Source organism: Struthio camelus, chromosome 5 (genome assembly GCF_040807025.1).
Source record: "Struthio camelus isolate bStrCam1 chromosome 5, bStrCam1.hap1, whole genome shotgun sequence".
NCBI classification, from domain to species: domain Eukaryota; kingdom Metazoa; phylum Chordata; class Aves; order Struthioniformes; family Struthionidae; genus Struthio; species Struthio camelus.
The window spans coordinates 55,415,076-55,430,349 of record NC_090946.1 but is presented as its reverse complement, the minus strand read 5'-3'; the positions used below and the strand labels follow the sequence as shown (position 1 = coordinate 55,430,349).

At 49.7% G+C, this 15,274-nt stretch overlaps 1 protein-coding gene across 1 annotated transcript; it reads left to right on the top strand.

The window, feature by feature from the left end:
- Positions 1-1,152: 1,152 nt before the first annotated feature.
- NFKBIA (NFKB inhibitor alpha) lies at positions 1,153-4,741 on the top strand. Its single transcript, XM_068946469.1, has 6 exons — positions 1,153-1,442; positions 1,738-1,846; positions 2,296-2,506; positions 3,007-3,095; positions 3,215-3,475; positions 4,002-4,741. Exons 1-6 carry the CDS (start codon positions 1,189-1,191, stop codon positions 4,047-4,049), a joined length of 972 nt encoding a protein of 323 aa, XP_068802570.1. The 5' UTR covers positions 1,153-1,188; the 3' UTR covers positions 4,050-4,741.
- The last annotated feature ends 10,533 nt before the right edge of the window (positions 4,742-15,274 follow it).

The following is a 15,274-nucleotide window of genomic DNA, read 5'->3' as shown; positions in this document are numbered from 1 at the left end:
TTCACCAGGGAAAAAATCACCACTGCCAGTCCAGCAGACAAGGTCTTTTATCCATGTGGGAGCCTGCGTTTACCCAGCGTTTTCATTACCCGTGGCTGGTGTGACATCAGTAGAGACGATCAAAGAAGAGTAGTTAGAAATGGGTGCAGGGGGAATAATGCCAGGAGATGCTATTTCTTCCTTTAAAAGGTGCGTTCATTTACTGGTACGTGTCTTTTGAAAGAAGCCTGTTTGACGAGAACTGGATGTACAGGCACGGAGCACAGCTCTGTTATTCCTGATCCTGTTGCGCGGAAGCTAAGCGGATACTTACCACCAGCTGCAAGGTGCGGAAGCCTTTACACGCCGCATGCGAGGCAGCACAAGCTACGCGACACCAGCCCGCCCGCCGGCACGGCCGGGCTCTAAGACGCGGTGGCGCGCAGCACTATCTCAACCTCCCCAACAACTGCTGCGCCAAGAAGTTAGCGCCATCACGACACCGTCACGTTTTAGGACGGGCGGCCAGCACCGCGCTGCCCTCTCCCGGACCCCAGGCCGCGCCGGTGCCGCCCCAGGGCCCGGCGGGGAGGGCAGGGAAAGCCCCAGGGCAGCTCTGGCCGGGGCAGTCACCCGAGGCGCAGCAGGGAAGCACCGCAGGAGCGGGGTTAGTCACCCAGGCGGCCCAGTACTTCCCCGGCCGTGGAAAAACGCCAAGTTCCCGCTGCAGTAGAGGCCGGGCGGGCGCAGGGAATTCCTCCGCGCCGCCTCAGCCCGGCCCCCTCCCCTCCCCTCCCCTCGCCGGCCCGGCCCGGCCCACCCGCCCGCGGCGCCCAGCAGGACCAGACTCGTCCGTCGGCCCTTTGAGTGGCTGGAAATTCCCGGCCGCGGCGGCTCCTCCCCCGCAGAAATCCCCTCCGCCCGGTGTATATGCGGCGCGCCGCCGCCGCCGCCGCTCACTCGTAGAGGCCCGCCCGCCCGTCGCGCTGCCGCCAGCAGCAGCAGCAGCAGCAGCAATAGTAGTAGTAATAGCAGCAGCAGCAGCCGCCGCCGCCAGCAGCAATAGCAGTAGTAGTAGTAGTAATAGCAGCAGCAGCAGCAGCAGCCGCCGCCGCTGCAGCGCCGGCACCAACCGCCGCCCTCGGAGCCGCGGCGCGGAGGCGCCCCCCGCCCGCCCGCCCGCCCTCCTCCCGCCGCCCCGCCGCCGCCATGATCAGCGCCCCCCGCCCCGCCGAGCTGGCGGCCATGGAGGGCCGCGAGGCGCTGCGGAAGGAGCGCCCGGCGGGGCCGCTGCAGGACGACCGCCACGACAGCGGGCTGGACTCCATGAAGGACGAGGAGTACTGCCAGCTGGTGAAGGAGCTGCAGGACATCCGGCTCCAGCCCCGCGAGGCCCCGGCCTGGCCGCAGGGCGACCCGCCGCCGCACGCCTGGGCCCAGCAGCTCACCGAGGACGGAGACACGTAAGTCGCTGGGGGGCGGCGGCGGCGGCGGGAGGGGGGGGCCCGGCCGGGAGGCGCCGGGCGGGCCGGGAGGCGCCGCGCCGGGGCAGGGCCGGGGCCGCGGAAAGTCCCTGGAGAGGCGCCAGGAACAAGGCGGCTCCCGGCGGCGCCGCGGAAAGCCCCGGCCGCCCAAAAGCCCCCGGTTTCGCCACGCGGCACATGACGGGCGGGCGGGCGGCGCGGCCCGCTCGTCACCGCTGCTCCTGCGCGGGGGGGTTCTCATTCTTCTCTTTTTGGGGTGGTTTCCTTCCTGCAGCTTCCTCCACTTGGCGATTATTCACGTAGAGAAAGCCCTGAGCCTGGAGGTGATCCGGCAGACGGCCGGCGACCCGGCCTTCCTCAACTTCCAGAACAACCTCAGCCAGGTACTGGTCTGCGCCTGCCACCACCGCCCCGCTGAAAAGGCTCTTTATTTTTTTTCATGGATATGAAATCAAAGCCTGCGCTCAGAAAGGCACCCAGCCGACTCCAGTCAGTGTTAGTGTGACGCTTCCTCTCACCAGCACTGGCATTTAATGCCTGCGTTTTTTAAATGTGATGCAGTGGGTCACAGCCCTCTTCATTGTCACGTTGGTGATACCCTTCATATGACTGTTTGATATCTGGAGAGCTCAGAGTTCATCGCTTCCAGACAAGAAAGCAACTGTGCGATATATCAGGAAGCATAGCAATACCCTGTGTTTAGGGGGTTTGGTTTTAATTGGGCAGAAATCACCAACTGATGGAGGGTCTGCTTGTGCAGACGCTGCTGCTGCTGCTGTGTGCCATGTTTGTAGTGTCACTTACCACCCTGCGGTTTCCCTTTTGTCTGCAGACTCCGCTTCACCTGGCTGTTATCACTGATCAACCTGAAATTGCTGAGAATCTTCTGAAGGCCGGATGTGACCCAGAAATTAGAGACTTCCGAGGAAACACACCGCTCCATATTGCCTGTGAGCAGGGCTCCCTCAGAAGCGTCAGCGTCCTCACGCAGTACTGCCAGCAGCACCACCTCCTCCCTGTCCTACAGGCAACCAACTACAATGGTACGCACAGCCTGCTGCACCAAAATGCCAGTATGCTGTATTGAGGACAGGGTTCTTGTCCTGTAGATCTCAAAGACCTCTGGAAGGGTGGAAAAGGTTGAGGAAGCCAAAGTACATAGCAGGGTCCGATTTCCTTGGTTCGCTTATAGGCCTCCTTACTGATGATCATTGGCTGCCATAACTTTAAGCTCTGTGTTATTAATGACTACTTTTGCAAAATTTAATTAACTCTGAATATTTTATTTTGAGTGTTTCTATTTTTTGTTACAATAATTTGGAGTCAAACACTGAAATAAAGATAAGGCCTCTAAGAAGTCTTTCCAGAAATCTTTCCAAAAATCTTTCCCTGTTGCCCATACGTATTGGAAGTTGGAAGACTTTCTTGGAAAACACCTTTTTGCCCTGGATAAATTGCAATTATTCTGTCCTCCTGACTTTAAGTGAAAGATAACACATTAGATAAGAATTACTCAAATTTTGTCTTACTTTGCATTTTACAGGACACACATGTCTCCATTTGGCATCTATTCAAGGGTATCTGGCTGTTGTTGAATATTTGCTGTCCTTAGGAGCAGATGTAAATGCTCAGGTATGTAATTTATCTATGAATTTAGCTGAACAGGGTTGTGTGGTCATACGAATCAGCAGTTCTGACATGGGCAAGCCTGGCTCTCCTAACACGAAACATCTTGGGTTATTTTCATACAGGAGCCATGCAATGGCAGAACTGCACTACACTTGGCTGTAGACCTGCAGAATTCAGACCTGGTGTCACTTCTGGTGAAACATGGGGCAGATGTGAATAAAGTGACCTACCAGGGCTATTCCCCGTATCAGCTCACGTGGGGAAGAGAGAACTCCAGCATACAGGAACAGCTGAAGGAGTTGACCACAGCTGACCTGCGACTGTTGCCAGAAAGCGAGGACGAGGAGAGCAGTGAATCGGAATCTGAATTCACAGAAGATGAAGTAAGTAGCTATTTGCACCTTTTCATAGGAAGGGCCAAATTCTGCCCTTTCATACGTTTAAGTTGTATTTTTTGTTGGTGCCCTCATTACATATGGGTGACCTCTTACCTATATAACATACAAGTATAAATATCCCCATAAAGTAAGGTTACAATGTCAAGCGTTGGAAGTAGGGCATTTGGGCCAACGTATGAATAGAATGAACGTAAGAATAAAACATTAAAAAACCTTAGGGAATGGAGATTAATTTCGCAGAGCATGATTCTCTGAACATTGTCCTGTTGCTGATACTGACAGAACCTTGTGACATAAAGTTTCAGTTAATTTCTCCTCCCCACAATTTATTTTTCTAACATTCTCCATGCTGTAAATTGCAAATGATAGCAAATGTAACCATTGCTGTGTAGAAATTTCACACGCTACTGAAGTGAGGGCAAGCAGAATTTAGCTGAGTAGATATGATACTCGCAGTAAGAGTTTTGCATTAACAGCATTTTGGGATTTTTTTTTTTTTTTCTCCTTATAGCTTATGTATGACGACTGCCTTATTGGAGGACGACAGTTGGCATTTTAAAGCAGAGGTTTCTGTGAAAGGAAGTGACTGTGTACATATGTATAGGAAAAGGACTGGCATTCTTCATTTAAAAAAAAAAAAAAACTGTGGAAAAAAAGTACAGAAATACTACACTGCCCAGCAAGAAGCACTTAATTGTAACAGCAAGGTTCCACGTTCTGTCCTGTGTTTACATGACAGGAGTGTGATATGTAACATCACTAGAAATCTGTGATTATTAACACGACTTGATAAGGAACCCCATATCCAAAATTATTAACAGTATGAAGAAAACAAGGCTAGAGATCCAGCATACTATTTAGAGAAATGCATTCAAGAGCTGTCTGTAGATGTTTAATACTACGAGGAATACTTGTCCACCCATGACAAGATGGGCTCATATAAGCGTCCCATCTTCTTGGAAATTGTTTCTTAGAGTTCTGTTGGGCTGGTGATACTTCACCTTATTGACTGACCTCAGCTGCTCTGTGGGGTATAGCAGACAGAGGATCAACCAAAGGAATGACCTCTTGGCTGTTATGAGAGAGGTAGCAGTCGTGTTAACTGTGGGCATTGGAAACGATGTGTTTCACACAATGTGTGTCATAATTGCTATACTTTTTAGCAATTGTATAGCTTGTAAATACTGTATATTTTGTTTATAATTATTTTGGTACATGTGAGATGTATTTATTAAAAAAAAGTCAAATTACTGTGTCTGGTCTGTGAAATGATTCATTGTCCACCTCGTCCTGAGCTATGTGGGATCCACGTGGTTAGTTTTAAGAAACAGTTAACACCTAGTAGACCTGTAGGCTTAGATGCTCTTGGGGTTTTAGGTGGTTCACTTCAGTAGGAATAAGGTGTCTGTATAGCTTTGGGCTCTCCGCCGTTCCCCTGCAGCTAATTTTAGAAATACATGTAGGTGTAATTTCCTGTGCCCTTTGTCACGGGCAGGGAGGGGGCTGGGATTCCCCCTCTGTCACAAGTGTCAGACTGCTTAGCCTATAGAAAGATCTGTGACACTATTTAGTAGCAACCTCCTGCCTCCCTGGTACCCCCTGTTCCTGGCCCTGTGGCCCCATGCTGCCGCAAGAAAGGGCCACAGAGCCACCCGGGTGCTACCGCACAGCGGGGGAAGCCCAGTGCCTTCTTACCGTGACTTGCGTGGGGTGTTCGGAGGTTTGCAGAGCGGTCCCATGCCTGGCTTCTCTCTCATTTATCACAGAGCCCCGCTCCAGTTTGAACTTGGACAAACAACAGATTTTCCGAAGGGGATTTCCACAGGAAGAGGGGAGTGCAGGCCATGGAACAAGTGCTGCCTTCTTCCACCCCTGAAATTCAGGCATTGGGCCTCCCCCCTCTCCTCCCAGCTGCAAGAGTGACAACTCTCATTGTCCAGTCTGCAGTGGTGGACTAAATTACCTTAACCTATTTAATTATTTCTGGGTGTTTTCCCAAGCTTTAACGCAAACAAAATAATTTCACTCAAATTTCCATCTGTATCTGATCATCTTTTGGCATTGTGTTGCAGAGTAGGACTAATTTTTACTCTGTCCACAGACAGAGGATCGTTATGTGATCGCATAAAGAATCAATTGAGTGAAGCGTGATCATGCCCTTTTCCCAGCCTGGGTTACGTGCCCCTTCCTCCTGTGCTGTAACCCCCTGGACCAGGATGGGGTGGAGCAGAGCTGCTGACGCAGAACCAAGCTCTGCCAACAAAGTATTCACCAGGGGACTTCTGTGCTGCTGGCCCATGGCCAGACCCTAGCTGCTGATGAAGGCAATGATTCCAGATTGTATAGAAACAGCCAGTCCCTTTTCTTCAAGTGAGATCCTGGCTTTCTTTTCTCTTCCTGAGGGGTTTCTGACACATGAGCTGCTATAAGGAAGGCTCTTACGGAGGGCTGTTTGGTATGAGGAAGAGCACCTCAGCAGGCTGGGCTCTTGCTAATTTGCATGGGAGCCAAAGGCCATTGTGGAAACAATTATATAGAAATTGTCATCCTGAGTCAGTTTTATTTCCCTTCCACTCTCATTTCATTAGCATAGGCCAGGTGTATGCACCGAAACTTCCTTCTTGGAGATAGGGCCATGCCTAATTTAAAACCTGCAAAATTTCCCAGGATTGGAGCTAGGTGAGAATCTAACAAGCCGTGGCTGTCATCCCACCCCCTCGGGCTTTGGGATGCTATAGGGTTTCCACCAGCAAAGAATCCCAAGAAACTTTCAACCTTCTTTGACTAAACACTGCGCTGTAATGGCTGAAAATGGAAAAGGCCATCTGTTTCTCTCATCTTGCTACGCCTCAGTTTCCCACTTACAAAACATGGGCTTAAAATGATGTCAAGGCTCTGTAGAGGCATTCGTCTCTATAGCTATCCGTGTTCTGGAAGAGCTCGGTACATAGCTGGAAATAGTATACAAATATTTAAATAGATACCATCTGAATGCAAATACTCTTTATTCCAAGGCCAGAGGAAGGAAGGAAAGTGCACAGTTATCAGTAGTACCAGGCTGGTCAAGTAGTTTTGGGGGCAGTGATACATTCTCTGCTGCATATTGCAACATTCAGACAAATGATATCTTAAGAAGGAGCTATTATCATCTTGCAAGAATTCTATAAAAACTTAATAAATAAATCAAATGCTTTACAACGTAAGAAAGTTTTGCAGCTAAGCAAATCATTGCCAAGGTACTGCATGCTGGTTATGCTCCTGTTTGCCTCTATCAATCAGTCATGCAAACGTAAAAAGTAGTATATACAGAGGAACCATAGTTAAAGCAGGTAGGACAGAGCTTAATGTGAGAATGTGTGTTCCTTGGGAAAATAAGCTTGGGTATACTGTGTATTTGTGGCCACTGTACAGTGTACATTGATAACACAGGACTACTGAGTGCAGTGCTTTGCCTTTTTACCTGAGGATATTACTTGATCTTACTGGAAAAGAAAAATGAAGATTGTCATATACATCTCTCACACACACACCCAATAGTAAAGCAAGTTTTGAACACAGGCCTTAACCGTTGCACGTTATTGTCTCTGTCTTTTCTACACCCGTGCCTTTAGAAAGGTCTTCTGAGACCGGTTTTGGTGGTAACCGTCTGCCTTCATGGTGCCTTCTTGACACGATGGTACGTGTGTCTCATGGTCTCCTTTCTAGGACTCAGAGAAACTGCTCCTTACCCATCCATTCTGCCAGCATCACTTTTTTCTTATTCAGTCATAGGGCTGCCATTAGCCGAGCAAGTCAGGTTGGGCTTGCTTGCCATCTCCCTTCCCTCACTCGACTCTGGCCAGTGCTTCCCATTTCATGGGTCAGCTTCTCTTCCAGCACCTTCACTTCCAGTCCTGAGTGGCTCAACAGTCTTTGAAGACTAAGAATAGCCATGCTGCCTCAGAGCAAGCTCCTGTTAAATTTTTTTTTTTTTTTTAGTTTCCTGCCTCTGCCAGAGGCCAGGAGCAGGCATCTACAGAGCGGTATACAAGGACGGCAGCTCTAGAGCTCTAGCGGTACTTGGTGCGCTCTCCTAACTTTCAGTGGTCTGTGGTTTAACATTTTCTGGAGAGCAAGGTGGCATCTTTTTATGTAATGGCTCTTGGTGGAGTTTTCTGCCACGTAACTGGTGAACTGCACCTGAAGTTTCCGTAAACTTCTGACACAGGCAGCACGTTGTGAAAGGGACTGCCACAGCCCAGCTATAACTGCGTGAGGAAGCATGCCGCTGTCTATTTGTTTTGAGTTGGCTGCAGGATAACTTCCTTTGAAATCCCCCTGATTTCAGGCTGATTCTTATAACACATTCTCCCTCATGTTTGTCCTGTGGTATCAAAACTTAACTCTTTATCTGCTCCCCTGGAAGCCAATGTCTTCTGCAGTCCTCACACCACTGACCTTGCCTTCCCGGTGGTCACTGGGGGCTTCCCCCAAAGGCTCTCTTGCCCCTGCTCTCCCTTTGACGCAAAACAGGGACAGAGCAACACACCTCTCTTCTTTCTTATGAGTGCTCTCAGTATCATTTTTTAATTCAGTCACATCTGCTGTTATTAGCAGAGTCAGGCAGCCTCTCTCCATTAGCCTCCTTCCTCTCCTCTGCTCCTGCTGTGGCTGCGTTTTCCTCATCCTCCTCCCCCTCTGCCCCACAGCACCAGTACCCACCTCTTCCCAATCTTTTCTGCCTCTCAGGTCGAGTCCTCAGCACCTCTCTCAGGTCTCTCCTTCGCTTGTACTACATCAGGTCTACTCAGTCCCCATCCACCTCTATGGCATTGCACCGTATGAGGTTGCATTTCTGAATCCAGCCTTTCCCCATGGCCCATTCTTGTAAATCTCTTCGATAACCCCTCTGGGATACTCCTACACTTCCTTATATTTCACACGGAGAACTGAACTCCCTATTTCCTCCTACACCCTCCTCTTCGTCCTTGGACTCCAGTTCCCTGCAGGCCTCCCTGTCATCCCCAAGTCACAACCCGGGGCTGCCTTCAGGTCCTCCTCTCCCTTCCTCCAGGCTCTCCCAGCATCAGCCCTGGACTTCTCAGGACTCTTACTGGTGTGCCAGGAGTGCCAGCACACGGCAGTCTGAATGTGGGTGGCAGGGGCAGCACTGATGGAGAGCACAGCCTGGGGCTGAGGGCTCTTCCCCCCCAAGTTGAAGGAGAAATCCTTCCCTTTAATTCACTGCAGCTTTCGAAAGTGTAAAGCAGGGGCAAAAGGAAACACTGTGTACCAGGTAGGCGAGTGAGGAGGCCGGGTCCTCCCAGGGGCTCCATCACCACCCTGACCCTAGCTGCCACAAGTAAAAGCTTCTCCTACCCTCCGCTGCTGCATCTCCCGCAGCCGCTATCTGGCTATGTTACAACATGCTCCTCTCACGTAGCGTTGGCTGTTTGAAGCAAGTGTCTCGTCTTCACTCAGTGGGACGAGAGGTGGGATGAACGACCCCGGGAGCTGCCTTCCCATCTCACAATGGGTTGGGACAACTCTCAGCATGACAGTCTCCAACTGAGGGCCCTGACTGATGCCCTCCTCCTCCTCCTCCTGCATCCCTTTGACTTTAACTGATCCTAATTAATAATTATAAAATAACCGAAATCCTAATCCTTATTGATTATTTGGTATTTCATACACCAAATGCAGCATGGAAGAACTATAAGGCCAGACAGGGGCCAGCTGGCAGCATTTACCAACCGCTCGCCCCCCCCACGCAGTCTGTGTACGTGTCTACCTGCCTGCCCCAGCAGGACTCTCTAGGCGCCAAAAGGCAGTGCGGGCTGCCAGGACCCTTAATCTATTGAAAAGAGCCCCACCGCTGCTCTCTTTGCCCCACAGCTTCAGTTCAGATTTAGCTAAGAGATGGCTGGGTGAGGAAAAGAAAATGCGGAACCAGCAACGAACTCTCAAGAAAAACGTCGTGATGTGTGAGGAGGGGGACAAGTATCATCTGTGACTTACTCTGTTAATTAAAAATCTATCATGGGTGACAGACTCTAGAAATGCCAGGCAGGGGCCCACATCCCAGTTAGTTAGGCACAGCATAGGTCATTTTTCTGCAGATGCTTAGACCTGGATAAAATTAAATGCCTGGTTGTTACTAGAAGAAAGAAACGCAGAATAAAGTGCAGGGGAGGATCCTCTGCCTGGGAACCCCGCTCTAACTTCAAGGGGGTGGAGGAAGGGCTTTCCAAGTCTTGCTTTGCTCCCAGCTGAAGGGATGTGCTGCAGAGCGGGAGCTGCCCGGGATCCTGGAAGGGCGCAGGAGCAGGAAAGTCCCAGCTCCTCCCTTCAGTGCCGACTGCGCGCACAGCCTGTGCTGCGCGCTGCAACTTGCCCGTGAGAAACTGTCGCCAGCAAAACTCTGCAACACCTCTGCGACTCCCCACCCTCCCCGGCTCCCTCCAGGCAGCTCTCTGAAGTGCTAACATCAGAGCTGACAGGCTCCCTTTAAATACTGACGCGTTTATCAGGTTGGCATAACGTAAAAAGCCAAAACCCACATCGATCGAAACAAAAAATCCCCTCCCCTTGAGATCTGACTTCCCTCCCTCCGCCTTGCTCCAGTGCTCGAATTTTCCCAGGAGAGTCTCCTTGTCCTCACTTTTCCAAACAGGACTTTCCAGCCCGTATGGGAAGAAAGCTGGGGTTTTCCCTACTCAATCAGTTCTGGAATTTTAACAGTTCAGACCACTCATAAGCAATCGCTACGTGGTCCGTCGCCTCTCCACACAGCGGGCACGCAGCCTTTTGTCTGCCTGCTGCTGGACGTGGCTTCAGCAGGGCGCACCTGGGCTGCAGCCCTCCAAGGCCCCCCATAACCTTCCAGCAGGACCCTGGGTTTGGGCAAACACCCCACGGGGCAAAGATGTCGGTAAGATTGGTGTCTGTTGTGTGCTCCTGGAGTGGCGAGAGAAACCCTCTCCAGGCCTGGAAATTGGAAGAAGTATCCAGATTTTAAAGATCTAACCTCTTTGCTAACGCTTAAATGTACAAGGACTTAAAAACACCAACCGTGGCTCTAAGAGCACCTCTAGAGATCACAAATGCAACGGCCTTCATGGCACACTTGCAAGAAAGTTTTTCAAGGGTACCTGCTCTGTGAAACCAGCATGCAAGTATCAGAGAAAACACATGTGTGGTTAAGGAGCTTCCTTCCACCTGGCTCATTGCATTCAAAAGGGACCTCTCCATCTAACAGTGAGCCCCCAAACCCCTTAGCACCTATGCAAACCAGGGCAAGCTACTTAATCTGCCCCTTCCCCAGCCCTTGTCTTTTGTTAGGATGCGCTAGAAAGCTAATGCAAATTAACTGAAATCGTCAATTTATGAAACTTAGCTAAATGTTCATTTTGAGTGCGTGCTCTTGTTCAGAAGGAACAAGTATTCAAAGTGAATTTGGCTAATCTGAAGTGGGCCGCTCTGATCTGACAGGGCAGTCACAAACTAGGCCTCCATGTCTTTAATTCAAATCCTTTGTATATCCCCAGCTTTAGTGAATTCAGATGGGTTTTTTTTCCTGAATGTCTTTCAAGAGACACCCTAAAGAGAAGTTCTTCATTCCTTCAACTGAAAACAAAATCCAATGCATAATGTGAAGCCAAATCAGTGAATATTTGTGTGAATCAGTGAATAAGTGCTGCAAGATTGTCAGACAGAAAGAGCCATAAAATGCAAGTCTTCTTTTAACGCATACGCGCCCAGTGAAGGGCACATGGTTACAACTACAACACAATGCTTAACTCCGTTAATTATTACCCATGGATTTCAATAGCTTGGAGGAGGGAGTATCACAAGGACGTACAGAAGATTTCTGTGAATGCTGCTGCTGCACTTCAGCATTGGGTTGCGCTCTCCCGCCAGGTACGGCCCACGGCTTAAGTGGGACACAGCCCACGCCGAGATGCGCTGACCAGTTTTAAACGAGAGGCTGTGTTGTTCGCGTGCACAGTGTAGGAGGACCCTTTTCCACTCTCCATGGGAAAAGGACATAAAGTTTCTAAGTCAGAGCTCTAAATACGTGTTGAACTGACAAGGACTGAAAGTCAGGAGCGATAGCTGCCCGGCCGTGCACTATATAAAACGAAACCGCAGCACCCTCCTATTTCAGTTTCTCTAAGTGGATAGGTTTCCATTCATGCGTGCGTCAAGGCTGATGTTTCTGGATTTGATGTAAAATTCAGATCTGACTACCAGTAGCACCTTCTCTGAGAAGTTTTGCCCCAGCAAACAAACAAACAAACAAAACCCCCAAAGCTATATGAAGCCTACTTACCCTGGGCTGTGCAGACCTTAGTTTGGGGAAAACCCTTCCAAAGAGGGAGATGCACACCACCCACTTGCCCCCAAATACACTTGCGACCCACCTCCTGCCTAACAGCCTATGAAATCTCCTGAGCTGCAGTAAAACATCCCACATCGTCTGTCTGCCTTAGACCTGTGCTGTCTCTGCCGCCCTGAGCAGCGTTAACAGCAAGCTGAAAAACATGACACCGAGGTGTTGGAATATCCCGTCATGATGAGGGAAAGGCAAGCGAGATCCCCCCCTCCCTTCGCAAACATTTGGGAAGACCTGCAGCGTTTCCTGTCTTGACAATTATTCTAGCAGGACAGAGCTCAAACTTGGGGACGGTGAAATAACGATGCACAAATCAGGTTAACTGGCAGCTGTGTGGGAGGCTGGCAGCCTTCACCCGCAGCCAGCTCTGTTTAAACAGGCGATCAAACAGCACGAGGGCATGTTTCACAACTTTGAAACGGCACAAAGGCAGAGAAGAAAAATGGTAGTTTATGGCGCTATCTATGCAGTGCCACTGGGGTGCCAGATTGGGGTGAGTCACAGGCAACGGGCACAGATTGCCCAGGTCCCAGTCACCCCATGTTTGTCCCTGGTGTAGTCTAGATGCTGCGAGACAGGCTGGCAGCGGCACCTTTTCACACGAAAATTTCTTAAACTTTCCCAGTATATCCTCTTCTCTGGATCTGCCCTCATGGGAGGGGACACGCACAACGACATGAACAGCCAGGATTTCTAGCCAGCATTGCTTTCAGCGCCAGCTCACTAAACGCAAAATCAGTTCCCCTTCTCCACGCAGCTTGTTAAAGGAACCTGTTCCCAAGGTGAACGGATTAGCTGCTTCCCTTTACCAGTCACTTCTGTTTTTGAAGAGCTTGTGAAGTAAGGAACTGATAAATCTTCATTTCCTTTTTCAGAAAAGTCTTGATAAAGTAGGAAGGGGAAATTTATCAGGTTATTTTGTCATTGGCTTCCGTCAATAAGCAATTCCAGGCAAACAGTGACAGGACAATCCCCTTAGATGCGGTGCTCTAGCAAACATGCCCCTAAAAATAGCTGTGCTGAGGGGCAGAAGAAAAGAGGAAACAGCCGCATCCATTCGCTGTGCAAAATTGGAGAAGAGCCTGTCAGCGCAGCGCAGCGCAGCGCAGCTCTATTTCACAAGTAGGACTAAATACGTTTCTCATGTACACTTTTTTTCCGCAGAATAAGCAGGCTCAGCTATACTGCAAGGTCCCATGCTGGTGCCAATTTCACCAAATTTTCTACTTAGAATTTAATGAAAAGTGGAATAATTCAACATAGCCAATTTTTCCATTTTGCAAAGGAAGGCTTTGTTTTGTTTTTAGTTAGAAACAATGTATTGTTTAAAAAAGATCCTTACAGCCGAAATAATATTGACAACTTCCAAAATGAAACCAAATATTTCAGTAGACCCCCCCCCCAAAACAAGCACTTATTTCATTTTTTCTTAGTCATTGAAAGCTTCAGATGTTTGTTTTCTCACCCATCTAAAGCAATTTTTCTCCTAAGCTTTTGTGATTGTAACATAACTGAATTTCTTTTCCCACTCTTCTCTTGAGTCACGTGCCCCGGGCGTACCTCTGACCTGGGGCTTACTGTGTCGTCTCTATGCAAAGCCAGCCCCAGAATTTGCATCCAATTGTCATCTATATAATAGCTATTACATTCCTTGGTTTTGTGTAGGGCCAAGTTTTCAGGCAGCCCGACAATTAGCGGCTTTCAGTCGGGTCTGCTTGGCTGCATCTCACACTCACAGGCATTCATGTACCTCACAGGTAAATCCTAAAGGTGCTATATCTTCTGGCTGCTCTAAATATACCACACATTAGAAGAAAAAACAACTCAGCTCACAGCAGGTGATAATTTCGAAATTGATCCTGGAAGGCGTTTTTGTGGTGTTTGTGGGGTTCCAAAACAACTTGTCGCCAAGCGTGCAGCTTCACACAGGTAAACCAGGGCTGCTTCCGACACCTTGTGAATCCATAATGACATGACTCTCTTTCCTGGAATGAGAGATTTTACCCACGACTCTACAGTAGGGACCATGTCTCTACAGAGAGGAAAGCTACAGTGAATCAACCAAAGGTGTGAAGCACATGAGCTAGGGAGAGCCCGGTATTTCTCAGGAAGATACTTTCATTCAGCAATAAAGCACATGCAGCTCAGCCTGTTCTTCTCTCCCTGCAGGCAAGCCCTTGGGTTGCAAGCAAGTTCATCATGAAACGCCACCACACAAGGCTTCTTGACACCACCTTAAGAAAAAGGTTATCTCTGTAGCCTTACTAAGTTTGACCGCTGGACCCCTGAGTGCTGTCAGTAGGAACTGCATATTCCTTGCAAGCACAGAATAAAAGCGGCTCATTGTAGCCTTACAAGTAGTTTGGGTTAACGCCATATGAAATGCCATCTGCATCTTCAGTCCCCAAAGTATCTCAATCCTGTCTCGTTGGAGAGCGAAAATTAGCGAGGAAATCGCTTGTGATCAGCCTCACTGCAAGTGGCAGCAAACTGCTCACCCGAGGGGCGATATTCAGGCGATTGCTGTGTTCATGAAGCTGCTACTGCTGTGCCGGAGGACGGTGTGAATGACCCTGTCCTTTCCAGAGGGATGAACAACCTTGTGTCACTTCCCCCCCCGCTTTGCACCTCAGAGAGGTGGGGAGTTGAAGAGCTTTTGCTCCTCGTGCAAAGCAACTGCTGTTTGTGCCGGGGCGGAGGGCAGCACAGAGGTGCTGTCAGCTGCGGCGCCAGTCGCTGCCGGAGCCAGCGCTCGGACACAAGCACTCAGGACGCGTGAGCCCACGGTCAGACCAGGAGGCCTCCTGCATCTGCAGAGCTCCAGACGCAAGGCCTGACCCACTAAGCCTTATCCTGTGAACCCTAGGGAACCGATTTCAGCAAACCACAGAAGGCAGTCAAAGATCAGATGCGTGAGGCGAGTGAAGCGTGCAAAGAACAGTCCTTCTGAACCTGATCCGCCTGGCACCGCTATTTGTACTTCCAGCGTTGAGGGGCATAACTCACCGAAAGCACACGTAAGCGGTAATGACAATCAGGAGAAAGCAAGATTCAAAATGAGAGCAATCACTGTCTCTATCACCATTTCAAGGTTTAAAGCAGAGAGGCACCATGTGCCCACAACATCCCCTGCAGCTAGCAGGAGCTCACCACTTCTCTGAACCGAGTCTTCAGGAGTTCTTCAGAAAGGAAAGCACAAGCTGGCTCCAAGTGACTGAGCTGCTTTGCATGGGATTTCAATTTGCTTTTTTTTATGATGTGGTGGTGAGAAAAAGAGGCAGTGATGGTAAATGCAAATATCTGCAGCACATCAAGGCCTCGGCACGGAAAACTTTTCGAACCTGCTCAGCCTGGCGGTACCTGCCTATACAGAGAAGGGGAGCTGCCTGGTTATGCACGAATCTTGCTGA